The sequence below is a fragment of the Canis lupus genome, chromosome 9, assembly GCF_011100685.1.
Source record: "Canis lupus familiaris isolate Mischka breed German Shepherd chromosome 9, alternate assembly UU_Cfam_GSD_1.0, whole genome shotgun sequence".
Lineage (NCBI taxonomy): Eukaryota > Metazoa > Chordata > Mammalia > Carnivora > Canidae > Canis > Canis lupus.
Window position 1 is genome coordinate 23,290,229 of NC_049230.1, and position 27,560 is coordinate 23,317,788.

General features: G+C 49.7%; 1 protein-coding gene and 1 long non-coding RNA gene across 4 annotated transcripts in view; both read right to left on the minus strand.

The window, feature by feature from the left end:
• Positions 1-2,930: 2,930 nt before the first annotated feature.
• LOC106559292 lies at positions 2,931-4,783 on the minus strand. The gene is made up of 2 exons (XR_005364032.1): positions 4,433-4,783; positions 2,931-3,844 (listed from the first exon to the last, which is right to left on the minus strand). It is a non-coding gene; the product is annotated as an uncharacterized LOC106559292 (long non-coding RNA).
• A 2,899-nt stretch (positions 4,784-7,682) lies between these two features.
• LASP1 (LIM and SH3 protein 1) overlaps positions 7,683-27,560 on the minus strand; it is a 52,501-nt gene continuing 32,623 nt past the window's right edge. For all 3 annotated transcript variants that reach the window (XM_038547463.1, XM_038547464.1, XM_038547462.1), the window contains exons 4-7: positions 22,963-23,070; positions 14,297-14,450; positions 13,799-13,902; positions 7,683-10,631 (exon numbers count right to left, since the gene is read on the minus strand). In XM_038547463.1, coding sequence (XP_038403391.1) covers positions 10,458-10,631; positions 13,799-13,902; positions 14,297-14,450; positions 22,963-23,070 — 540 coding nt within the window. In that variant the 3' untranslated portion in view covers positions 7,683-10,457. The remainder of the gene's footprint in view (positions 10,632-13,798; positions 13,903-14,296; positions 14,451-22,962; positions 23,071-27,560) is intronic.

Consider the following 27,560-nt stretch of genomic DNA (forward strand, 5'->3'; position numbering starts at 1 on the left):
TGCAAATCATTGAGTATAATTTCTTTATTTTTTATGGAGGAACTTATTTTTATTTAAGCTGTTAGTTATAGCTCTACCATGATCAAAACACAAAACATCTTAATATAATATTGCAATTAGCTATATCTATGTCTATTTATGCTTAGTATTACAGTACATAAATCACTTTAGTCAAATAATTTCATTTCGTGGCAACAATTCACAAACTGAACAATAATCTAAAGTAGAACAGTAATCTGTACTATTCTATTTAATTCAGAGACCAAATTCCCAACAATTAATGTTCCAAATACTACAGTTATTGTAGTTTAACATTAGTTTCAGAAACCAAAATATGAAATTAAGTATCGTGGATTACCTGCAATTTCCCATAACTACAAGATCTGTTTTTCTAAGAACAAAGAACTTCTTACATAAGTCTAAATGTACTTGACTTAGCATGTTTGAGTTTATAATGGAAGTTGTGTCAATGGCTTTTTCTGTTTCTTCTTTTATATATGACTTTGTTTTTATTTTTGTTTAAAATGGATGGAAGCAAAACTAACTTAGAAGAGGTCATTCTAGGGATGCCTCGGTAGCTCAGCGGTTGAGCGTCTGTCTTTGGCCCAGGGCGTGATCCTGGGGTTGGGGGATTGAGTCACACATCAGGCTCTTTGTGTGGAGCCTGCTTGTGTCTCTGCCTTTCTCTCTCTCATAAATAAATAAAATCTTAAAAAAAAAAAAAAAAAAAGAAGAAGAAGAAGAAGAAGAGGTCATTCTAGGTTTAGCAAATATCTGTAGTGTGATAAAGCCAAAGCATGTAATCTACAAAGACAATTTTCACTTCACTAAGCTTGTCTTTTATTAAGGGAAATTCCCTTTTCTTGAGTAATTTAAAATTAAAATGATATTTTTAAGGGATCTGAAGTCTGAATAAGGCCAATTTAAGCCCTTCAAAGCAAATAAATTTTTTGAAATTCAATAAATCATGTCATGCCAAGTTGCAAACTCAAAAAGTTTAGATTTGATTCTGTATACCCAGAACAATGAGTCTTAGGTGGTTCAAGACTTAGTAACATTTATCTTTCCATTATTTAACTGTTTCTCAAAATATATCCTCTTTCTCCTGAAATAAAATACATCACTTTCTCATACAAATCCCTATTTTTTGTCAAGAAAGCAGAAATTAGTGTAATAAAAAATATTAATTTTTTCTAAGTAATCTACAATTATTTAGAGATGTTTTGACTGCATTGATGTGGGCCAAGTACAATACCCATTCTATAGGACAGGATTGCCTCATGACAAATTTATAAAATTTATACAAAACTTCCTTTTACAGATGTAACTTTTTTCAGTGTTTTATTACATATTAGGATGCCAATATATACCAATATACAAATAGTTTAAATGTGAAATTAAAAAATATCAAAATGATGAACACCATAAAACTCTATTATCAACTGGCATATTATAACACAGATATAGGCACAAAGTCCTAAGATTTTTTTCCAAAATATAGCCACTTATTTTTTTAAAACCATAACATTTCATAAGTAATATGGACACTCTTTCTGTCCTTACATTGCACCCAATACCAGTGATATGTGTCAATGGGGTATAACTGAAACTGGCTGCTTGTTTTCATTGAAATGCTTAGTGGTTTCAACTATGCATGAATACAGGCTAAAGAGCCTTGACCTCATAAAAGACTTCAGAGCAAACTTGATTAGAGACTAAATCTTGAAGAGTCATATCACTCTAATGAACTGTGTCACTCGGACCCCTCCAAAACACTGACACTTGCCTTGAAGTAGAAAAAAATTTAGTTTGAAACACAAAGTTAGCTAAAGAGTCAGAAGAATGTTTTAGTGGAAAATGTCATGTCAAGTCAAGGACTCCCCAGATAACCAAAGATCATCCCTGAATGTATTAATGTTCAGAGCCATGCTTCTCGACTTTAGCATGTCAGATCACCTTTATGTTACCACCACGTAGGACTGCACATGTTAATATTTCCTAAATGGCTTAGGCAAATTGTCACTGCCACATATTTGGAGTAAATAAATATTGTCATTTTCTCCTCACAGTGTGGTTGGTAGTGCCAACAAAAGAGTTTTGCAGTTGAGTTTTCATTATAAAATGTCATGTGGAGAGAGCAGAAAAGCGAACTACTGATAAACTATTTTAAAAGTTTATTCCATAGGAATTCTGTTCTCTGGGACGCCTGGGCGGCTCAGTAGTTGAGCATCTACCAGTGGCTCAGGGCGTGATCCCAGAGTCCTGGGATCAAGTCCTGTATCGGGTTCCCCACAGGGAGCCTGCTTCTCCCTCTGCCTGTGTCTCTGCCTCTGTGTGTCTCTTATGAATAAATAAATAAAATCTTAAAAAAAAAAAAGAAGGGACGCCTGGGTGGCTCAGTGGTTGAGCGTCTGCCTTCGGCTCAGGGCGTGATCCTGGAGTCCCGGGATCGAGTCCCACATAGGGCTCCCTGCGAGGAGCCTGCTTCTCCCTCTGTCTCTGCCTCTCTGTGTCTCTCATGAATGAATAAATAAAATCTTAAAAAAAAAAAAAAAAAGAAGGAATTCTGCCCTTAAAGGTGTGGTTTCCAAAAATAATGCATCCTAGAATTGTAGAATTTTAAAATGAAAAAGGGAACTTTAAAATTAAAATTAAGTTAAAATTTAATAAGTAACATAATAAATAAATAGCAATTTTTTAATCCAATCCTTTCATCTGTCAGAATAAACAGAAGCCCTGAAGGCTAAATGACTTATTGAAGGTCATTCATTTATTGCCAAGACAATGCTTCTAGAGCAGTGTTTTTTCTTGGCCAGAATTTTAAAACGCAAGTTTTCCATTTTAATTGGATCATATATTGTAGTGCCTCAATTTCACTTCCTTTTAAGACATAGAAATTGAATACAGTATTATAAATAAAAACTATTAAGTTAATCTTTCTCCCGGTTTATTTTTAAGCTAGAAAGGAAAATCAAATGTAGAACAATGATGATGGACTTTTCAAAGGACTGGGTATTACAGATTTGGAGCCCAATCTACTCTGGACTCTAAAATATATGGTTTCTTCAACCCTAATTGGACAAAAAAAAAAAAAGAAATATGTTGAAAGCTTTTTTTCCAGACAAGGAACATTTGACAATATATAAAAAAAAAAAAAAACACACTTATTTGGGAGTAAGAGAGAGATTTTTCCCCAAATAACAAGTGAGATGATGTATAGCTACCCTATTTCTATAATTTATAATTCAGCTAGTCACAACAATGAGGATTATGTAACAATTTCTCTCTTGAAACGAGAAGCTGGGGCACAAGTGGTATGGAGTGGAAGAAACTATGATAAATCTTAAAAATTCAAACGACAAGTTCCTTCTGGCTGGAGAGTGAGACAAGGGATACCACACAAGCTCACACGGTGCAGTCTGCAAAGACAGTGATAAAGTGACCGCTTCATAGATGAAGATAGACGATGAGCTCTTGAACTTACAAGGGGCCCCCTACGTGTGGAACGGAAAGGAAAGAACATGTTCTAGCATCATATGTTGCATTTACACCCTAAAGAAAGGCTGTCAAGAATGAATATTTGAGCAGTTCTCCATGGTAAGTTTAATGAGTCTACATTTCAGCTCTGTGCCTCAACACCCTCTATCTACAGTTAGAACACACAGTATCTGCCAGCCATGCCCACGAATTCCTGAGGTCCCAGATGAGGGCCTCTGCCTTGGAGCTCAGAAAGCCCCTTGCTCGATGGTGGTTAGCCATATCCGGAAGGCTCTGGAAGAGGTCTGCTGGGCAGCAGGACTGTTGCTGCTGATAAGAGGCCTCTGGCTGGACTGGAGACCGGGAGCTGTGGGAAACCCAGAAACAAGACTCAGATGGAAATAGGGTGACGCTATCAGCAGCCCAGTATTGGCTATGGATTAACAAATGAAGTAGTTCCTCTCTCTCGGCCACCAAACCCCACAGCTGGGAAAGAATGGACAGGTCTCCCCCAGGCCCCACCCCCAAGTACATTTCATTAGCCACTTCATCTTCAAGTGAAAATGAGTCACTAATTAATGCAACCAAGGAAGCGTAATTGCAAACCACTCTGTTGACATATAAAGATGTGTTTTACCTTTAATTACCAAGAGAGAGAGGGGAAAAAAAGATAACTTGGAGCCGGAGCACCTCACTTGAAGAAAAAAACTAGGAAATCATAGTCCCACCCCCCCAAGCACACCACTCCCGACCTGTCCTATCTAAAAATCCTTCGCATTGGGGGTTTTATTTTTTCATTTTAAAAAATCGTTATTTTAAATTAGGTCTCAAAGAAAGAGGTTGGCATCTCTTATTCTTTTCAGAGTGGTCTGAGAAAGGCTCTATCAATGCATCTGAGGAAGAAAAAAAAAATAGGATAACGAGATCTCTTTCAATTTTGTTTTGGAATCAATACCCGAAATAATGACCAGAAGCAAAAATCCACCGGTGCGTCAGCAAAGCAGGATGCTCGGCCAGTCAGCTTCATCCTTTCCCCCTGAGCTGTTCTGAGGGCTCCCGGCGCAGCTGCAGGCCACTAGAGCAGATAGATAATGTAGGACAGAATGACCAGGCCTATGATGGCAAAGAACATCAGGATGAAAATATCCAGCATTATGGAGTCCTGGGCTGAGGAGGCCTCTGGATTCCGGGCAGACGGGAGCTGGGAGCTGGGAGGTTGCAGCCAGTGGAGAGAAATGGCTCCCTCCTCCCTCCACTGCGCTCCCTTCCCCCTCCCAGGCCTGAGACTAAGATGCTGCAGCTCCATCAGCAGCTACTGGCCGCCCCCCTCGCCGCCCCCCAGCCAACCAATCACAAGGCCCGGGAGCGGGGTAACCAAGGCACTGCTCGATTTAGACCCGGCAGTAGCGAAGAGGCTCAATTTCTCCCCAGGAACCCAATCCCACCTCTTTGTATCTAAATGGAGTCTGCATGATAGGGACGTAGGAGGAGATCTGATCTCTATCCGGATCCCCTAGGAATGAAGCCTCCTGACTGCCTTCCGTCTCTGCCTTTTTCCTCTAACACATCCCTGGCAAATGATCTCAGCAAAATAATGGCTGGGAGTTGGGTGAGCCATGGGCAAGTGGTAAGGGTCAGGCTATGGAGGGACATAGACAGAGGTCTCTTCTGAGTCTCAGGTGGCACCCCTGGGGTGGGCGATTCCTGTGCTGTGCCAGGTGCTGCACACTGGCCATAGTTTCAGCCTCCCTGCAAGCCGTTTATAGATGAGGCTCCGAGATGGTCAGGAATTTGCCTGATGTTTCATTGGAAGGGGGGAGACCAAGATTTAACCTAGGCAACCAGGCTTACACACTCTGGAGTCCATAGTCCTTTAAAAAAAAAAAAAAGATTTTATTTATTTATGAGAGACACAGAGAGAGAGAGAGAGAGAGAGGCAGAGACACAGGCAGAGGGAGAAGCAGGCTCCATGCACAGGGAGCCCGACGTGGGACTCGATCCCGGGTCTCCAGGATCACACCCTGGGCCAAAAGTGGCGCTAAACCGCTGAGCCACCTGGGCTGCCCCCCTCCCCTTTTTAAGATGTTATTTATTTATTCATGAGAGACACAGAGAGAGAAGCAGAGATTTACGCAGAGGGAGAAGCAGGCTCCCTGCAGGGAGTCTGATAGGGGACTCTATCCCAGGACCCCAGGATCACGACCTGAGGCAAAGGCAGATGCTCAACCACTGAGCCACCCAGGTGCCCCAGGAGTCCATATTTTTCTCCTGTCCCCCTGACTGGCCCACCTTGTTAGCCTGAAATGCCCCCTCGGCCCTGCCTGCCCTGCTCAGATCACTCCGCGTACACTGTGAGCCCCGGAGTTCTCTCCTCCAGCTATTCCGAGGCTCTTTGTGGTCATCACCACAATCTTTGTCCTCCTCAGGGAGCTCAGGACAGTGTTCTACCCGAAGAGCATACCATCCAACTCCCAGGACCCCATTCCTGTGCAGTGAGAGTGTCTAGATGTGCAAATTCAAGAGAGGCCTTCTGGGAGGTATGGAGAATTAATGTTTTATTTTTTTAATCTAGGTGGTGGGTACTCAATTATGTCTTGTGTTGTTTTTATGCCTTTTTATGTTTTACTTATTCTCTGTAAAATGAGGGAATATCCTTGACTCTAAACAGTTCTTTTGAAAGCCCAGCAGGTGGGGGTGTGGAGGCGAGGGCATAAGTGACCCCCTTCCACATGCTAGAGGCGGCTTCTAGAAGGGGGTCTGGAAACCCTCCTGTTGGCTTGTGCCCAGGAGGTAGGGCCCAGAGCTTTCTGTGACCAGGGAGTGGAGTGGAGGCAAGGATTCCCTCCCAAGCTGACTGCCCCCTCCAATCGCTCTGGTGAATGAAGCCTCCAGGGAGGGAGGGAGGGAGGGAGGGAGGGCTGCTGCTCGGCAGACAGAGGGGGCAGGCCAACAGGAGGCAAGATTTGCCAACTCATTCCCTTCTGCTGGGAAAATATTAGGCGGCCTGCTCAGTCCGCTCGAGAGGGAGTGGGTGTCGGCACTGTCTTTAATTATCCCACCCGGGGCCTCCGATGCTCCCTGCACCACTCCCTGCAGCCCTGCAGCCCTCGCATCTTTCTTTCTCCCTATTACCAAGGCTCAGAGAGGGCCCTTCCACCTCCACCGCTGCTCCCCTGAAGCCAGAGGATGCCTTCATCCTGAGCCCCAAGTGGGAAATGCCCCCCCTGCAAAGCACCTGGACAGGAGGCTGACTGGCAGCACCATCCTGGGAGGGGCGGCTCCAGATTCCTCTACCACTGTCCCCTTCCCAGTCCCGCAGAAGAGGGAGAGGCCATCTGGCCCTCTGGTGGGAGGTCAGACCCAGGGCACCTGGAGCAAAGGACAGAGCAGGAGGTGGATACAGAGATGAGAGGTGCAAAGGGCATGGGTGCAGGGCCCACGGGGCAAGGTGGCATGGCCTGAGGCTGTTGTGAGCATTGCACTGGGGGTCCTAAGACCTCCGGCCCTGCCCCTGGCTGTGCAACTTCCACCAAACCACGCCCTCCCCGGGTTTCAGAACCCCACCAGTGGGATGGACATGGTGGTAGTTATTCAGCTTCTGAGTGGGTTAGGTTGCCAGATGCCCCCCCCCCCATAAGATGGCTTCATCCCATGTCTTACCCCACCCAGACTTTCCCTGTCATTTCATTCCTCACACAGCACCAAGCTCTTCCCGTGTCCCAGGCAGTGGCAGAGGGCTAAACCTGCTCCTATCCCTGGGCTGAGCTCATGCATTAGTGCAACAAATATTTGTTTCACAGCTATGAGCCTGGCCCAGGGCAGGCACTGGAGATTGAGAGGACTTAGACCCATTACCTGCCCCGTGAGTGCACTGGCTCGTGGAGAGACAGTGGTGGGTCAAACTAAGGAAGTCAGACAGGACGAGGGAGACAAAGGAGATCAGGGAAGCTTCTGGAAATGTCACCAAGGTGGCCTCAAACTGTAGCCAGGAGCAGACTGGCAGGAAGAATTCTCCACGAGAAGGAAGTAGGTGCCAAGTCCCCATCGCAGAGCAGACCGCTGCTCCATTCAGGCGGACAGCTCTCCAACTGGGCATCATCTCCTCAAGGGGGGGGCAGCAGGACTCCCGGGGGAGTGGGGCACAGGGTAATGGCGCACATGCACAGCACACACAGCAGCACTTCAGAGCCAGAGAGAAAACCAAGTCCGCAGGTAAAAATTATACTTTTATTATTTGAGTCACCAGGAGAAAGATTCACTTGTGGTCCAAGTCAAATGTCGAGAATCATTAACAGGCCAGAAAGAGTTGATCCCAAGCACAAGCCCACGAGGGAGAGGACCAAACAGACCAAGAAAAGACAACCACCCCATATAAAAAGATGAACGGACGGCTTCACACACACACACACACACACACGCACACACACACGGATGAAATGTTTGGACAAAGGCAAATTTCACATGGTCATTTGTTTCTTTTTAAATACAGGTTTGTGGGGTGGTATTTTTTTTTTCCAGCTACTTAAAAAATAAAAAATAAAAAGGCCCAAAAGTGCATATGTGAGAGGAAAAAGGCAGAAATTAAGCAATAGTTTTCCCTGGAGGGACATGAGGAATAGGAAGCAGTGTGACAAATTCACTTTTCTCACTATTGGGCTTCTTGTATTTTCTTATTGGTTGGTCCACTAAAGTTATAGTCACATTCTAGCTTTGATGTATCTGCTTTCCTGGGATTAGATTGGCCAAAGACCTTTGTGAACTGTAAGAAAAGACCTGGGACTTGGCCCAGCCCTCAGTTCTGTGCTCTTTTAGGGATGGATGGTTCTGGAAAGGAGCAAGGACTCCTAGCAGCCTCTGAGTCCCTCAGCACCAGTGTGGCAGTCCTTCTCTCTGGGGGTGTGTACAAAAAGGTCCCCTATTTTTAGGCCGGGAGGAGCAGAGTGGCCGGCAGCAAGATTCCAGTGGCTGGCCTGCCTTGTTTTGGAAGAAAAATTAAACTAAGGGAAGACAGGCTGCTTCTTGCTCCTCCAGGCTCTCCTCCCGCCTCACCGGGCTCCCAACCACAGGTCTTGCAACAGGACAGGTCTCTGACCTTGGTTCCCAAATCCAAATTGTGCTTTGAGATCAAGAGGAAAAGTAATGGCCAGGTGCCCCCTTCTCAAAGCTCCCCAGATTGCTCCTTCTCTGCCTCCTTCAGCTCCCAAATTGTCCAACATAAAGCCCCTCCACCTGCCTTCGCCTAGGTCGGGGCCAGAGAAGAGAGATGGGCCAGGGAGAGTTCTCCCCCCACAGTCGTTTCTTCAACCTTCTGATTTGGGGTAAATATTCCAAGGTTGACTCCCAAGCAGTGAAGACCTGATTGCCGCATCTGCCTGCAGGGTCCTCCCTCCCCCAATGGGACAAGGAGGCAAAGATGTCGAGGCTGAGGCAAAGACAGGAGGGGGAAGCCCAGAGGGATGCTGAGAGAGCCCAGAGATGAATAAAGCCAAGCAAGGGTCGTCACAGCCACCAGCGAACGAGAGAAGGGACTTGGAAATAGCACCATCTTTCCCTTCCTCATCCCGGGGTCTGTGCTTCCAGTTTTGTAGGCCTGGGACCTTCTCCCTCTGCTTCAAGGGGGCGTTAGGTTAGCGGGGAGATGGTGGGTAAGGGCAGTGAGGCACCCACACTGCGGGTGACACAGGGTGGTCTGCAGCCCAGGACACAGAGATGGGGGGAAAGAGGCCTAGAGCCACGAAGCCTGCCCCACCGACCCCAGCGAACTGTAGGCCCCAACATCAGCCTCGCCAACCCCACGACCACCCCCCTTACCTCTGGCCAGCACTCTGGAAGGGGAAGGGGGTGGGCGGGCTTCTGCTGTTTGGCAATTGAAGGAAAGGAGGAATCTTCACTCCACAGAAACCACGAGGCACGTGTCTCCCCCAGGGCCCTCCCCCACTGTGGGTTCTGAGGAAGCCATGGCAGGGAGGCGGCTCCTGTGAACTCTCGCAGAAGCCCAGGGGCTCCCGGCGGCCCGGACCCCGACTGCTTGCTCAGCTAGCCCGTCAGACACAGACGCGCCCCTTCCTCCACATGCGGAGTCCTGGAGACACAAAGCCCTGTGGCTTCGCACAGTTCCAGTCCACATGGCCCTGGGCCGAGGAGGGGTGCCCGTGGGAGGCCTGAGACATCTTCCCACGGGGAGGGGGGTGGGGAGGGGCCTACCTAACCCAGAGCTCAGGGGCCAGGAGACTGGGGGTGGAGGAATGAAAAGGGCTGTGGGAGAGAACACCCTGTTCCCCTCCTTCCTGCAACTGTCCCTAAGAGTAAGAAAGGTGAGCACTTGACCCAAGCCGTGCTTCCTGGGGAGCCCCTTGCCCACATGGCCGTGTGTGTGGGCACAAGAGCAAAATCACAGTGAGAGAAGGAACACGAATGAGGAGGGGCGAGTGGATCCCAGAGCAGGAACCTACCCTCCTCTGTGGTCCTAGAGACTGGGGGGGGGGGAGGAGGGGGGGGGGCGCAGCAGCCCTGTCTTTGAGAAGTAGAGGCCAAGCCCTTCCCAGGGGCAAGGGTGGTGGGGTCCCACTCTGGGAATGTATGGAGCCCCTCCCCCAGGAGTCCTGGAAAGTTGGGGTGTGTGAGGAGGGCAGGGAGATCGGAGGGGGGCAGGAAAGAGAGAAGCCATGGGTCTCCAATTCCAGACCCACTCCCTGTGCCTCAGCCTCCCCCGGAGAGGTCCACACCTTTTCCATCCAGAGAGAAAACCAAGAAGTTGGTCAAAGGGAAAACCTGCCAGAGGAAGAGCCTGCGAAAGTGGCAGAACAAGGCTTCGGTTGGCAAAAGCTGGAGGAGGGTGGGAATAAACAAGCTGTCGCAGATTAAAACAAAACAAAACAAACAAACAGAGACACTGAAGGGGGGACAGGTGACGCCCAGGACAGATGCGATGCCGTGGAATGCACTGAAGACGGATGGGGCAGGGAGGCCGGGCCAGGCGCTCAGATGGCCTCCACGTAGTTGGCCGGCAGCATCCCCGTGTCGCCCGTGCGCTCCACGGTCCCGTACATCCAGCCATCGTCGATCTGCTGCACGTTGACGATGGTGTCCCCGTCCTGGAAGGAGACTTCATCCTCATCGGCGGCGCTGTAGTCGTACACGGCGCGGTACCGCTTCTGCAGGGTGGGGGACACAGTCAGGGGCCTGGCCCGGCCCTTCCTTCTGCCCCCACAGGATGGGACAGAGCCTGGATGGGTCACGAACCAGGGGCCCAGGGGCCGAACCAGGGGCCGGGAGACAGACAGGCTCTGCCACGAATTTTCTCTCCTCTGCGCCTCGCTACCTGAGACCCACCACCCTTTCCACAACTATCTGGCGTCTACTAAGGGCCAGGCCCAGGACGGGGCCTGAAACGGCCACAGCTCTGCCCCACCTCTCGCGACAGGAATGCAGCAGGCCCAATGACTACAGGGCTCGGTAGTGTTTTCAAGACCTATTCTGGGGAGAAACATCTCCAGGTGACACAAGAGATTCCACCCTCAAACCTCAGCCAAAATCGTCCGCTGAAGCCCCGGCCTAGGAAACGGCCAGCGAAGCACCTGCAGTCCTCCTGTGGTCTTAGACGAGGGCCCGATTCGAACGTCCTCACCGCCCTTTACATGGACTTGTCTCTGGAGGGTCAGCTCAGCCTCTGTGGTCTCCCCAGCCCGGGCCCTGGGACCTGAATGCAGACTGACCCGGGACTGGAGGAGCCCCTCTGGACCTCCCAGGTGTACACCCACAGTCCCACTCCACTAGGACCCCTGCTCAGCCCTTCTGTTTCTGGCCTCTGATCTGTTCATCCGCTGTCATCTCAGGGGGATCTTTCCAAACTGCAAACCTGATCATGTCACTCCCTGGCTTTTAAGCATTCAGAGGTGTCCCACGCTCTTGAACACCAATTTTTTTTCCTTCTATTTATTTTTTAAGATTTTATTTTATTTTTTATTTTTTTTTAAAGTATTTTATTTTATAGGCACACAGTGAGAGAGAGAGAGGCAGAGACACAGGCAGAGGGAGAAGCAGGCTCCATGCACCGGGAGCCCGATGTGGGACTCGATCCCAGGTCCCCAGGATCGCGCCCTGGGCCAAAGGCAGGCGCCAAACCGCTGCGCCACCCAGGGATCCCAAGATTTTATTTTTTCAGTAATCTCTACACCTAATGTAGACCCTGAGATCAGGAGTCACATGCTCTATTGACTGAGCTAGCCTGGCACCCCAGTACCAAATTGCAAACTTTCTTTCAAGCAGCAGAAGCCAGATCCATCAGCCGCAAAGGCTGTGTGTGGCATAAGAGGTCACCCCCCCCCACCCCCCACAAAGTGACCTTGGTCTCTTATCACCAACTCTGCCTCTATCTCTTAGGCTGAATTGCCACCAGCTACGCCTCCATCCTACGACAGCCTCCTCCCTCATCTCCCTGCTTCCACCCTCAACCTTCTGTTGCCTCTTCTCACACAGCCGTCAGAGTGATCCTTTATTTTTCACTCTTTTTATTTATTATGCAAGAGAGAGAGAAAGAGAGAGAACAGGCACAAGCAGAGGGGAAGGACAGAGATAAAGGAGAAGCAGACTTCCCACTGAGCAGGGAGCCCAATGTGGGATTCAATCCCAGGACCCCAGGATCATGAATCATGAGCCCAAGGCAGACGCTAACTGACTGGGCCACCCAGGCACCCCAGAGTGACCCTTTAAAAAAACATAAATCGGGCAGCCCAGGTGGCTCAGTGGTTTAGCGCCGCCTGCAGCCTAGGGTATGATCCTGGAGACCCTGGATCGAGTCCCACGTTGGGCTCCCTGCATGGTGCCTGCTTCTCCCTCTGCCTGTGTCTCTGCCTCTCTCTCTCTCATTCTGTGTCTCTATGAATAAATAAATAAATAATCTTAAAAAAAATAAATACAAAATAAAAATTAAAAAAAACATAAATCAGAACCTGTCACTCTGCATAGCTCGGCAATCACAAAGGCATTCCTGTGGCCTACAAGTCCCTGCATGATCTGACATTATCTCCTACCCTCCTCCCTCCTAACCATTTTGGCCTTCCTGCTGACCCCAGGACCTTTGCAGTTGCTGTTCTTCCTCAACCACTCACTCTTTCATCTTGTTGAGGACTTTGCTGCTTTCCCTCACATTGCCCTGCCATATTTTTCTTCACAGCATGTGCCTCTATCCGACCTTATATTATATACCTACTTACTTTTTGCCTTTTTGTCTCCCTGACTGAAATATAAGCTCCAGGATTGCAGGATGGTGGTCTTTTATTCAGAGACAAATCCCTCATGTCCAAGACAGGTTTAGCAAGTATTTGAAGGACTGGCTGGCCTATCTAGAATCTTATCCTACAGATGACTTCTCCGTCCTGCCCAGCACCTCACACAGCATGGCCACTCCCTTGTTTACTGCCCTGTGTCCAGAGCATGAGGCTCCAGGAAGGCCTGTATCTCGGGCTATTTTACTTCTCTAAGCATGTCTCTCCTGCTCCTACATGAGCTACTTTGAATTCCCAGGAACCAAGCACAGAAGAGCCAAGCTCAGCCAGGAGCTCAGTATGGGTGGCTCAGAATGCCCTTCATTGGAGGACCTCAGCTCTAAGGACTGGTAAGCCTGATCCTGACACCTGTCCCACTCTGCTCATCACTAACTTGGCAATGTCAGTGAGTGCCCACTCTGTGCCTGGCTCAGAGTAGCTGAACCAAAAGGACACTGCCTGCCTGCACAGAGCTTCAAATCCAGCAGGGGATGCAACTGAAGTTCACAGACAGAACAGTTTTGAGTTGGGAATAGTGCTCTGAAGAAAACCAGCAGGGTGGAGTAATAAAGATGTCAGGGGAGACCTACTTGACAATTGGGGGCGTGGTTTGGGAGAACCCTTCAGAGGCAGGGGCAAGCTGAGATCTGAAGGACGTGTTGGGGGGAGTCACCCTCATGAAGACTGGGGAGTGGTGCCAAGGTTTGGAAGGCCCTGGACAGAAAGGTGCTTCTTGTGCTCCTGGGGAGCTGGAAAGGTACCCAAGATACACCCAGAGCTGGAACATTGGGCCCCAATCCCAACCCAGGGCTCTGTCCACTAACCACACATCCCCTGCTCAAAGGCTGTGATCCCTATCACCTGCAGTGGACAACAGGAGCTGGGGTCAAGGGTCAGGGGAAGCCAGGACTCCTGGGTGGATTTCTAAGGAGAATCTAGGAGCTATGTCTCTGGGCCCAGCTACCTCTGGCCTCCTCAGGCTTCTGACCCCACCCCCTCCCTCAACCCCTGACCTCCCAGCTCCAGGCTCTTTCCCTCTGGCCGGAGCTACTCACCCCACCCCCGCCTGGGGCGCTGCGTGGTATGGAGACTGGGGCCGCGGGCTCCTTGTAGCCACCATAGGACTGTGCCACCTGCTGCTGCTGGGGCTGCTGGTAAACTGGATGATGGAGGGGGGAGACGGGATTCAGAAACCATCTTGCCAAACCCAATCCCTCCCGGAGCCCCCTTCTTCCCCTGCGAAGCCCCCATCATGCATTTCCACCCCCACAACCTTGCTCAGCCCCCACTTCTCAAAGGCTCATCTGTGTGTGTGTGCACATCTGGTGTCGTGTACTCTAACGGGGGGGTGGGGGGGGTTGGATCTCTGGCAACACACCGGGACCCAGCACAGACCCTGCCCCTGGTGCCCATGGCCCTGCTGGGATGGGGCCTGAGACTTTGTGTGAGCACAGGTACAGGTGTGCATGGACATGGGGATCCCCTCCAGCATCCTCCCCAGCCCACGGCTGGCCTGGTCTCGGGCCCTCTGCTGCCACAGGCCTCAGGCTCACCTGGCGCGCTGGCTGGGATGTGGTGGGGCGGCTGCTGCTGCTCCTGGGGCCGCCGGTAGCTGCTGCTGTCCTGCGAATCTCGGCGCTCAGGTTCCACGCCCTCGCCCCCGCTGGGGCCCATACGGCTCTTCTCGAACTCCTCGTGGTATTTTATCTGCAGCGGCAGAAAGGTACTGGGTGAAGGACTTCTAGCAGATGGACCAAATCTCCCTTCCTGTTGCCATCTACTAGCTCCCAGGAGAGGAGACTCGCCGAGGGCCACAGGCAGAGAGAACCAGATTCTTGTCGGAGCTTCTTGGAGATGCTACTTAACCTTGCTGGGCTTCAGTTTCCACCTCTGTAAAATGGAACATCGGTGTCGACCTCAGGCCTTGCTGGAGGATGACAAAAACACCTGTTCACGGAGTACCTGCTGGGTGTCAGGCATTGCACTAGGTGTTTTACGTCACAGGCTTGTCAGCAACGATGAGGGGTTCCCCACTGAACAGATAAGAAGGACACGAAGGCACTGACAAGCTAAGTGAGTTGCTCAAGATCATGCAGATTCTCTTAATCATTAGGCAATTCTGCTTCTGTGGACCTGACCTCACAGAGCTCTACTGAGGACCCCACGCTGTGGGACCACAAATGCAGGATCCTCCCTCTTTGTCAAGGAAGGGAGAAGAGCACAGCCTGCCCTGTTATCTGGAGCAGAAGGAACCAGTGATTCTGTGCCTCAAGGCCTGATGGGAGTTGTCCCAGGCCAGGGCAGTGCCTTTTGGCCATCTCTTCCTACTTTCTCTGCTGCCTTCTCTCCCACTCCTTGGCATTCACTTTGCAAGGAGAGCAAGAGTTAACATTTGGCCAGGCGGGGCTCACACTTAATAGCTGGGCTAAAGGTCTGCAGGCGCGGCCGTTTAGAACACCCCATTGCTTCTACTGGCTAAATGACACTCACCACAGCCTGGGCTGGGAAGACAGGCAGGGCAGCAGCGAAGCCTCACTTAGGGGCTGGGCAGGACCAGCCCTTTCCTCTCATGCCCCAGCAGGGACCCACACCCCTGTGGTGAAATGGGCTGAGTGCATCCCTCACGGGGAGGCAGCTAGGCCTGGCCAGCCTGGAAACCCACGGATTCCCCTAACTCCTGCTTGGAAGGGCACTCAAGAGGGAAGTTTTCAGACACAAGGCCAGGGGCCTGCTCTCAAATTCCTAAGACAGAGCAAAAGGCGAGTGTCCCCGAGCTTCACTCCCTCAGTGATCCTAGTCCACTGGTGATGGGGGAGCGACAAAGAGGGGCCACCCCTCCTGAGGTCATTAGGCTCACAAGGCAACTGCCCTTCCGACTTTTGTCCTAGGGGTTAGAAAGGTCAGCTTCCTGTGTTTACTTTCTGTGAAAGAAAAGAGGCCTAAACCGGGGAGTCAGTGAGCAGGGGAGGGGAAGTGCATGTGTAGAAGCGGGGTGGGGGGGGTGCGTGCAGGCGTCCCTACAGCTGGGGGCCCGGCTTCCCTGTGTGACAGCCCCCTTCTCAGGGTGTGGAGGGTGATGGTGAGCCCTGGGGAGAGGATATGTCAGTCCCAGCTCCTTTTTCATACCAAGGCCCAATGCCTAGTGTCCCCCATCAGTGTCCTAGAAATTCAGTCCTTTCCCCACCCCTGCCTCATCCCCGGAAGATCATCAGTTTTTTGCTAACTCATGTGACCCTGGGAGAGTCTCCACCCCTTTGGGCCTCAGTTTCTTGCTCTGTAAACAAGGGCCTGGTACCATCTGTTCCCAGGAGGTCTTGAGGCTCCGGACCAGGTCTAGGAACCAAACTGGACTCTCTCACAAGCTGAAAGCAGGTATGGACACGTGTGTTTCCACAAGTGGCTGGGAGAATCAATCCTGTTCCTTACAAAGTCACTACACAGGAGTAAATATTTATAAAATTAGGGCCAGCTGCGTCAGATGGCTGGAGTCGTGGCAGCCGGAACACAAGAGAACCCCACCCCCACCAAGGTACACACCACCTGTTACTGTTAATATTAATAACCTTCACATTTGCTCCGTCATTCACACTGAGTGCATAAAGGCCCTTTGCACATTATCTCCCTCGGCCCGGGTGATAATCACCCCCTCATAAAGAAGCTGGACAGGTACACTTTAATTCCCACTTTACAGAGGAAAATGTGCTCAGAAGTTAAATGACTTCCCAAGATAGAGCTTTCATTACTGGGTAAGGGCTGAGGCTGGTGACACAGGGACAGAGTCACAGCTAGATGGGCCCTTTTCTGGGGGCAGGTGCGGAGCATGGTGACCAGACACCCAAGTCCGCCACTCGTCCCACTTCATGACTTCTGTTGTGGAAGAAATCTGAGTAGCGCCTCTCACTCGCAACAGGGATGATGACGATAAGGTCACCCTAACTTTGAGAGGAGAGGCAGTACGGTAGGGATAAGGGGGATGAAAAAAGTGGGGTACAGCCCCTCTGTCCGAGCCAACTGGGATAAGATGCCACTACACTCCATTTCCTCTTCCTCCCTTCCACGGCAATATGAGAAAATTGTGTTTTTCTTTGCCGACTGGCTGAATGGTGTGAGAAGCAAATAGGTACACTAAAGGGAAGCTAGGAGGGCACCTGGGGGGCTCGGTCGGTTGAAGTGCCTGCCTTGGGGCTCAGGTCATGATCCTGGGGTTCTGGGATCTAGCCTCACATTGGGGTCCCTGCTGAGCAGGGGCCTGCTTCTCTCTCTCTCTGCCACTCCCCCTGCTTATAACACGTGCTTATAACTCTCTAATAAATAAATAAAATCTATAAATAAATAAATAAATAAATAAATAAATAAATAAATAAATAACTAGCTAGCATATTTGAAAGGGAAAGAAACATTTTCCAGACTCTGGGGTCTGGCTGGTCCCTGCTCCACGGTCGGCAGTTTGATCTCCCAAGAGCCCTGCTAGGGGTCACCAGAAGCCCAGAGGTGTCAGTATGGCCTCAGCTTAAGAACTGTCATGGGTCCCCTGAACCCCGTCCTATGCCCAGAAGATGCAAGAGCGCGCAGGTGGAGAGGCGCATGCCCCTGCTAGCCAGGACTCCGGGATGACTAGCGGAGGGTCCATCCCAAAGCTAAATCAAGAAACTCCTTTTCTCTGCTAGCCAATGTTCTGTTTTCTGAACCCCTGGCCTCCTGATTATGGCGGAAAACAAAGGCCTGACACTGCACGATGCCGCCACATGATTCTACATCATGGTCAGCAAGGGAACGTGGGCTCTGAATGGAATCATCCACTCACTGAGCAGGGGCTATTTTTTATAACAATGTCTCCCACTTTTTGAGGGCCTGTTTTGTGCCCTTACACAGATGACTCATTTCCTTTTCTCCACCAGCCCTCAACTACGTGTCACTATCAACCCCATTTTTCTTATAGATGGGGAAACCAATGCTCAGAGTGGGTAAGTGGTGGGTTATCAGAATCCAGCTCTAATATCACATCCTTACTTCTCAGCTACCATGCAATACTGTTCCCTATTACAGACTAACGATATTTTGTTTATAAAACAAATGTAAACCTGTGTTCACCTTCATTAGTCATCAGAGAAGTACAAATTAAAACCCCAGGGCAGCTTGGGTGGCTCAGAGGTTTAGTGCCGTCTTTAGCTCAGGGCATGATCCCGGAGACCCGGGATCGAGCCCCAAGTCGGGCTCCCTGCATGGAGCCTGCTTCTCCCTCTTGCCTGTGTCTCTACCTCTCTGTCTCTCATGAATAAATAAATAAAATCTTAAAAAAAAAAAACAATAAGATACCACTACACCCAATCAAAATGGCTAAAGTGAGGGCAGCTGGGTGGTTCAGTGCTTGAGCATGGCTCAAGTCATGATCCCAGGGTCCCGGGATTGAGTCCTGTATCGGGCTTCCCACAGGGAGCCTGTTTCTCCCTCTGCCTATGTCTGCCTCTCTCACTGTGTCTCTCATGAATAAATAAATAAGATATATTTTTAAAAATGGCTAAAGTGAGTAAGGCTAAGAATGGAGAGCAATGGAAACTCATCACTGCTGGCAGGAAGTTAAGTCAGTACAACCACTTGAAAAATAGATCAGTATTATCTGGTAAGGTGGAAGGATCATAAACTCTAAGACCCAGCAAATTCCACTCCACACATACACCAGGGAATATGTATGGGAACATCCACAGCGTGTGGAAGCAATCTAATGTCCAACACCAGAATAAATAAAATGTGGTATAAGCATCAAGTTGAATACTATATACAGCAATGAAGAAGAATGACTATAGCTACACGCAAATATGTAGATGAATTTTAAACCCACTGTTGACCAAAGGAAGTAAGACACAACAAGAATAACTAGTATATGTTCAAAGTCATGGAAAACAAAACTATGGTGCTTAGGAATGCATAGTTGCATATTAAAATTAGAAAAAGAAAAACACAGCAGATGTTTTCAAAAACTACACTAGGGCTATTCCACAAGCCTGTCTCCAGGTCACTTGACCCTGGACATAGAATTTTTGTTTGACTTTACTATTTACTACCAATTAGGCCCAGCCTCTAAAGACGGAAGCTTACAGAATATGTGCTGCTAATTATTTTTCACTGTTAGAAATGCTTTGCATTTCTGCCTGTGGCAAAGATATTCATTCCCAAAGTTTATGGCTTTATGGTCCTGTAGAACATTACCCAGTTCTGCTGATAATGGCAGGGCACTAACCAGTTCTGTGTCTAATTGTATCCAGCACTTTCTTTCACTTGCTAGGCCTCACATCTGCCTGTCCTATCCTCCCACAGAATTCAGTGAAATATATGATAGGTACTCGCTGCATGAGAGTAAGGTTTTTAGCACTTTAAAAACTCTATTTTAAAAGGGAGTTTGGGCAGGGGGGAAGAGGAGTTCGGTAATGTTTCTTGACTTGCACGGTGAGTATGCACGCAGGTGTTCACTGTGTGTGTTACTGGGTGTTACATTTCACAGAAAACACAGAATTGTAGATAGAAAATCAATATATAAGCAGATATGTGGGTAAACAAAAGCAGAGCTTCTCTACTGGGAGGCAGGGGTTCCCATAAAAGGGTCTCAGTCATGAAAATGTCCTAGTGCATTACAGCCATTAGAGCTCATGACCAAAGGCCAGGAGTCCAGAAGGATACACTACATTCCAGAATGTGAGGCCCTGGCCTCTCAACCCTTTGCATGCCTTTAACGAAGACACAGTCACCTCAGAAGCATAACTTACGAGCACCCCACCTCAAAAATTTTCACACATTCTCAGTACCAGACAATTAATGGCCCAACTTTTCAACCAAAGCTTTACTCCCTGCCTCTTCTTTAGCCACAATGTGGAAAGCAGGCAGGTCTGCCTTTACAGGAATGATAATTATATTGACAACATTGATCTGAGGAATCATAGACTGCACACATCCAAAGCCTTTAAACACCACCTGGGGAGACCAGATACTTTTTCAAAATGTTCTTGCTTGTAAATCCTCTAATCTGGAGTATATTCCTCCGGGGAGGCAAATCCCATCTCTATGCCAGATGGTCTGACCTCTCTGGAAATAGCTAGGAGTCTTTGGGTACTGACCGCAGAGGTGAGGGACAAACTACATCTAGGACACTATTCTGGATGCAAACCAAAAGGTGTGGCTCTCTAAACACTATTTTTGCCAAAACTCTTCTGGAGGTTGGGACACCTTAACAATGACTCTAAGCATGGTTTCAGGTTCCCTTAGAGTCTGGGGATGTGGCCAGGTCTGGCACTCTCTGACTTAGGGCTGGGTGTAGCTTTTTCAGGCTTTTAAGTAATGGTTCTCAAACTTCACTGAGCACCACAGAAACCCAGCAAATGTGTTTACAATACTGGTTCCTTGATTTCGGCGCAGGTCATGATCTCAGAGTCATGGGATGGAGCTTCAGGTCGGGCTCCCCACTCAGTAAGGAGTCTGCTTGGGATTCTCTCCCTCTCCTTCTGCCCTTCTCACTGCCGTCTCTCTCAAATAAATAAATAAATAAATAAATAAATAAATAAATAAATATTTTTTAAAAATTTAAATGAAATAAAATGCTGGTTCCTGGGCCCCACTCCCAGAGATGCTCAATCAGGCAACCTATGCAGAGCCTGCCTGTGAGCCTGCATTTTCAAAAAATCTTCCCACATTGGGGCATCTGGCTGGCAGTCGGTTAAGAGTCTGACTTGGTTTCAGCTCAGGTCATGATCTCAGGGTTGTGAGATCAAGCCCTGCATCTGGCTCCAAACTCAGTGCAGAGTCGGCTTCAGATTCTTTCTGCCCCTCTCTACTCGTGGGTGTGCGTGCACTCTCTCTCTCTCTCTCTCTAATAAAATCTTGGGGCACCTGGGTGGCTCAGTGGTGGAGTATCTGCCTTTGGCTCAGGTCGTGATCCCGCAGGTCCTGGGACCAAGTCCTGCATCGGGCTCCCCAGAGGGAGCCTGCTTCTCCCTCTGCCTGTGTCTCTCTCTCTCTCGGTGTCTCTCATGAATAAATAAATAATCTTTTTTTTTTTTTTTAAGATTTTTAAAAATGAAAGAGAGAGAGAGAGGCAGAGACACAGGCAGAGGGAGAAGCAGGCTCCATGCAGGGAGCCTGACACGGGAGTCTTCCAGCTTTGCGGTCCACCTCAGATGTCCTAGCTAAAGCTGCAAAAGCAAAACCTGGTCAGGTTCAAGTTACCTCCTCCACCTCAGAGCCGAGTACAATCAGCTAATTGCAGCCCAGTGATTAATGATAAGATGGTTATCTCCTTAGGTGTAGATGTCTTGGCCACAGTGAGTTGTTACCAGAGCACCTCAGTAACACCTCCAATAACTGGGTATGGAATATTCTGGAAGCCTTCCAGAAAGGGAGACAGGGATGACTGGGCTTGCTTGTCTTCTGCCTCTAAAACCCACAGACTGGAAGCAATGAATGAATGTGCTGGGGTGTTGGGGTTGTAGATGAGAGCATGTGTCCTCACAATGAAAGGCCCCGAGACTAGAGTCAAGATTCCAGCTCTGTGAGCCACTCCAGGTTTTCCCCATTGCCCAAGGCTTCCCCCTCCCTCACACTTGCCATGTGGAGAGCTAGAAGAGACAGAGGTCTTTAACCCTCTTTACCCTTCTGAGGGTCTGGGCAGCTTAGGCAGGGAAGCTCTAGGGTATGAGGCCAGACCCTGGCTTCTAAAGAAGCAACTGAAACAGGCTTTATTTGTGTGTGTGTGTGTGTGTGTGTGTGTGTGTGTGTGTGTGTGTGTTGAGGAGGGTGAATTAGAGTCCTCCTAGCCCAAGGGAAGCGCTCCCATTTCCTCAAGCCACAAATTTCAAACTATAGGTTAACAGTCTTGTTGCAAAACCCACTTAGCTACCCATTTAGTTAAGTCTGCAGTAGGCATCTTTACAAAATAAAATAGAATGGAAAATATCTAAAGGCTCTCCAAGTAGTAAGGGCTCTTTCATGAAAGCTTTGATTTGGTTTTCTCTCTAAATAAATAAGCACGCCTGTTTGGAGGGTCACTAAAGTGAAATGTACTTCATATCGTAGGTTGCAAAGTTTAAAAGCCAGGGTCCTGAGCATGGTTCTCCTGGCCTAGACTCTGAAACCCACCTGAGCCACTGTGGAGCACAGCACCCCACCCCCACCCCCACTCTCCCCACCCCCACACCTCAGGCCGGGGAGGAGGAATGGGGAGGGATGTGGATCCTGGGGATGGGTGCCAGGTGGACCACCTGAAACCCAGGCCCTCAGTGACATTGGCCAACTTGCCAACTCCCTTCTGTTCTAGACATAAAGGCAATCGTTCGCCCAGGCTTCCATTTGTAGGACCTCCCAGTAGAGGCTGGCTGGCCACATGCTGCAACTCTGTACCCCAGGACTCTGGGTCACGGGTCTGCAGCCCATGCTCTGTGCTTGTGGCTCACAGCAAGTCTCCACCCCCACATGCCCAAAACCCCCCAGAGCTTCCCCACGAACCCAGATACACATGGGCTGCTAGTCCGTGGCTCTGCCAAGCAGGAAACCAATTCCTATCCCCAGCCACAGGTGCCATGGTCCCATCAATCTACTGCCCACTCTATATCCAGGGCTGCCATAGGCAGACACTGCTGACCATCCCCAGCCCAGGAAGGCCAGACCAGAGGGTATGGGGCCAGCCAGCAAAGCCGGCTGGGGTTTTTACACAGGAAGGAAGAGCAAGCCGAGGTGGGGGTGGAGGCCGAGGGAGGGCGGAAATACTGCAATATCAGCACCCAGAGACAGACAGGAGCGGGGAGGGGGTGGGAGCTGGCCCCACCCTACTCCTGCCACCCAGTTATGACTTTTGTGCTTAGACAAAACAGCCTGGACCCTGACACCCACCATAGCCGGGGGGGAAACAACAGAAAAACTTCAGAGAGGCTGGGGAGTGATTAGCACATAGGCCCTCCCTGTACACCCTCCCCCACCACTGCATAAAAAAAAATAGTGCTTTCATGGTAGAAATGCCAGGGTAAAGCAGAGAAATATGAGGGTACACAGAAAAAAAAGCTTCTGGGAATCCCAGACCTTTTCTTCCCTCTGCTCAAACAGCTGCCACCCAGGCACGCCCAGAAGAGCAGGGGCAGCGGAGAACCGGCCTCTCTCACGCCTGCCAGGCCGGCAGGGAGGGGGCGAGGAGGGAGGGCGGCGGGTCAGCGTGGGCACCGTGGCGGGCAGGGGAGCGTACGTTACTGATCTGGTCCTGGGTCTTCTTGATTCTCTGGAGTTCGGGTGTGTCTGCCACCACGCTGAAGCCTTTGCCCTTGTTCTTCTCAAACTCCTCCTTATAGCGCACCTGGAGGGCCGAGCAGGGGAGACGGGTTAGAGTGGAGACAGGGCCAGCAGAGAGGGCCTCGGCCTGTGGCCGCCTCTGAGGCAGCAAGCAGCTGGGAGGAAGGAAATCCCCCCGCAATGGCATCCACCGCCCAGCCCCGAACTCAGAGCGGGAGCCTTGGCCAAAAAACGGTAGGCCACCCACAATAACCCATTAAGACGTATTCAGTGCATGCTGAGTCCAAGTGCGTTACATGAATCATCTCATTTAAGTCTTACTGTATTCTAGTATTAGCTCCATTCTACAGATAAAGAAACTGAGCCAGAGAGAGGCGAAGTCCACTGCCAAGGTCACAGAGCTTGGCCACACACCTCCAGAGCCATCAGGGTGCAAACATTCATCTGCCTGACTCCTGACCCCTCACTGCCGGCCTATCCTGCCTGAAAGCGAGAGGAAGAAGGTTCTTTCCAGAGCTCCCAAAGACCGCCCCAGGCCTCACCCTAGCCAGGATGTGGCCCTACCAACCAAGAGCCTGGAAGAGTTTTTAAGCGACCAGCTGAGTGAAGGCTGTGCCAAGGGACAAAGCTGGCACCCAGAAAGGAGGGCGGTGAGACAGCCACTCGGAAGGACTCCATCAATGAGCCTTTGACAGGCCCGGTGGCTTCCTGGAGCCTGCCAGGCCCGCTTCTGAGGTCAATGCCACATGAGGGGAGTGAAATGGTGGGACACGGACAGGACTTCAGGACAAGGTTCCGAGCTCCAGGGAAGAACGCTTACAACTCCACCACTGCCTTCCTCTTCTAAGAAATCCACAAAAACTCAAGTGCCAGAGGAATGCCAGTCAGACATAAGAAAGGACTTCCCGAACACTAATGGAATTGAAATATGAAAAATATCCTGTTCTCCCCTGGGGAGTTTTAAAGAACAGAATGGAGGCTGGAAATGCCCATGGGACAGACAACTGTTCCCTGGCTTCCAGAGACTTCACCGTCCTCCTCTGCAACCAGCTGTTCCAATCCCACCAGCTGCCTGGACTTCCTCCAGGGGGCCGCACTATTCTGGAGGCAGGTCAGCCCAGGACATGAAGCCCAGGGCCTTGGGAGCTTCCAGGATGGGACACCCACCCAGGCAGCTCTCAGGCATGGAGTCGGGAGTCACCTGGCCACAGGGCTGAGCTGAGCTGCGCCCTGACCTAACTGACAACATGAATGTGTGCATCCGCGGCCACGCCTGTCTGTTCCTCTGTGCACTGCTCCAGGGTCAGAGGTCCTGGTTCACCCTCTAGAGCCCTGCTTACCTACCCACCCATGGGGTTCTATATCCTAAAAGGTTTCAGAAGCTCCTTTGTTCTTTTCTTTTCTTTTCTTTTCTTTTCTTTTCTTTTCTTTTCTTTTCTTTTCTTTTCTTTTCTTTTCTTTTCTTTTCAAGAAGCTCCTTTATTCTGATCCAGACTGAAAACAAAGGCCTGGATGTACAACCCATCAGACTAGAAGTTAAGGCAGTAAATATGAGGACTGATCCCCTGCAACCCTCCCAGCATCAGCTCTTCCAGGAAGCCCTGGAACAGCAGTACTGGAGGCAGGGAGACTCTTCAGGAAAGAAAGGCATTAGAGTCAGAAAAATGTAGCTCCAGGTGCAGAAGCTCCAAATCCAGGGGCTCTGGCCTTGATCCCTCATCTGTAAAAGGGTCGTCACAGGAATCAGTTAAAACATGGGGAGGGGGCACTTCCCATCGCCAAGCTGGGCAAAGAGCCAGAGGGACCTGGTTCTAACGTGCTCAGCCTCCCACCTGCCAAGCAATCGTAGGCAAATGACAACCTCTCGAGCCTCCATTCCCAATCTGTCTAATGGGGATAGTACCACCCATTCCAGTCAATGGTGCAGCCAAAAGACGGTGGCTCAAACACAGCAAATGCATCCTGGAGCATCGTGAAGTTAAGGAAGGGCTCACCACCTCCTGATAAGGGCAAGTGTGGAAATGTTTTGTCAACATTAAAGTGCTGAACAAGTGCCAGACCCCCACTCTTTCCTCCACTTCCTGGCCTTGCAAGGGTCAGGCCCCTAATCCAGGGCAATAATTGCCATGGCGACACGACAATGACATCAGCTAGTTCCCAGGCTCAGGAACTGCCTCTCCCCCGCTACTGGGGACTGGGGACGGAGAATTCATTTCACTCCTGGCACAGGCAGCCAGATAGGGCGGAGCCGGGGTGGAATGGAGACAGAAAGGATGGAGGGAGCTCGGGGTTCAGCACCTTTGTGCTGTGTGCCACTAGGCAAGTCAGTCCCCCTCTCTGGATCCCTGAGTGGGGGGCTGTCCAGTTGCTCTCTAAAAACCCACCTAGCAGTGGTTGTGTGACTCAGTTGGTTAAGTCAGTCTGCCTATGGCCTAGGTCATGATCTCAGGGTCCTGGGATCAGTCCTGCATCGGGCTCCCTGCTTGGCAGAGAGCCTGCTTCTCCCTTTCCACTGCTGCTCCCCCTGCTTGTGCTCTCTCTCTCTCTGTTAAATAAATAAATAAAATCTTTAAAACAAAAAAACCCACCCAGCTCTAGAGTTTGTGATCATTTTTAAGTACCTGCCAGCCTTCACTATGAAGAATCAAGGTGAGAGTCTCTGAGAGGCCTTTTGGTGCTGGAGTGGGTGGCAGAAGTAAAAGGTAGAGAGCCAGTAATGTGGGGTGGACTCTGCCCAAGGTCATTCAACCCAGTTGCTCATAAGGGCAGGATGCAACTCTGCACTGTGGGTGGATGATTCCACACCTGGGCCTCTCATCCTGAAAATTCCCAAGGCAGGGCCCAGTCTGATGCCCGAGGCTCCTCCCACCCCACAGACACTGCCTGTGAGACTCTACTTTCTCTATGCACCTGTATTAATAGCTCCCTGGGACTATCTTGTTCATTACTTACCCCAGCAAAGTAGGTACAAATAAATGTTTGCAGTGTGAATGATGAGTGGACTGAATAGACACAAAATATCAGAACAGACTATTTAGAAAGTGTAATTTAGAATTTAGAAAGTAACTGCTTTGCTGACCTAACCTAAGGAAAGATCATGACTTAAAAAAAAAAAAAGGGATCCCTGGGTGGCGCAGCGGTTTGGCGCCTGCCTTTGGCCCAGGGCGCGATCCTGGAGACCCGGGATCGAATCCCACATCGGGCTCCTGGTGCGTGGAGCCTGCTTCTCCCTCTGCCTGTGTCTCTGCCTCTCTCTCTTTCTCTCTGTGTGACTATCATAAATAAATAAAAATTAAAAAAAAAAAAAAAAAAAAAAGGCTTTTCTCCTAAATAAACCAGTATGAAACAAAACAAAACAAAAACAAAAATCGTTTTAAAAAAAAAAATACAATACCAATAATTTCCACTTCCTATGTGCCTTCTCTGTGCTGGGCCTGCATACTATGTAACTTAGCCCCTTCTAAACAAAAAAGAAATCAGCTTTAGAATTAGACAGACACAGGGGCTCCTGGGTGGCTCAGTCGGTTAAGCATCTGCCTTCGGTTCAGGTCACGATCCCAGGGGTCCTGGGATGGAGTCCTGCCTCTGGCTCCCTGTTCTGGGGAGCCTGCTTCTCCCTCTGCTCCCGCTCGTGTGCATGAGCTCTCTCTCTCTCTCAAATCAATAAATAAAATATTAAAAATAAAATAAAATAAAATTAGAGATGGGGAGGAGAACGAATGAAAAAAGTCAGTGCTGGAAGCAATTATCAAAAGGTCAGAGTCTATTCTGCAGCTCCATTGTGCCCAGGCTCCATTTCCTCTCCTTTCCAGAATAGTTAAGAGTGAACGTTTATTGAGCGCTGACTCTATGCCAGGAACTGTTCTTAATGCCTAAGATATACTAATATTCTCCATAACACATAATGTCATATATTCTACATAATACATACTATCCCCTCACGACCACCTTTGGAGAAAGGTAATCCCCATTTTACAGATGAAGCCACTGAGGCTCAGGAAGGTATAATATCTTGCCCAAAGTCACACAGCTAGTGGTGGCAGACCCAGGATCTGACCTTCAGCCGGCAGGTCGGAGTGACACAAGTATGTCGCCTGCAGTGCTGGGACAGATCATGCTGTCCTGAGTCTGGGATTGCACAGTGCCATAGAGTATGACAATAGGGGAAAGAATGAAAGAGGCATTCTCCTTGCACTTCTGCCTGGGTTTCGGGGGCCACACAGACATTCCCAGCTGAGACTCCCCCCAACGATGTTGCCTCTACTCAGCCTGGGTCCGGCAGGGGAAGGGGAGCTGCCTTGCGAGGAGAGTACAGCTGGGCCCCAACCTCCAGTTCCCTGCCTCAGCCAGGCCTGGGCAGGACCACCCAGAGGGTCATTTCTGGTCAGTTCTGTGGTTACCTCCCCCGCAGAGGAGGCTCCAGGTGTCCCAGACACCCAAAGTACCACTTTGGGAACCAACCTAGAGACAGGAAAACAAATAAAGTTGAAATAGCACTGGCAGCTTCCAGAGACTGAGGGGGGCTGAGACACCCATGAGGCCAGGAAGGGGTTC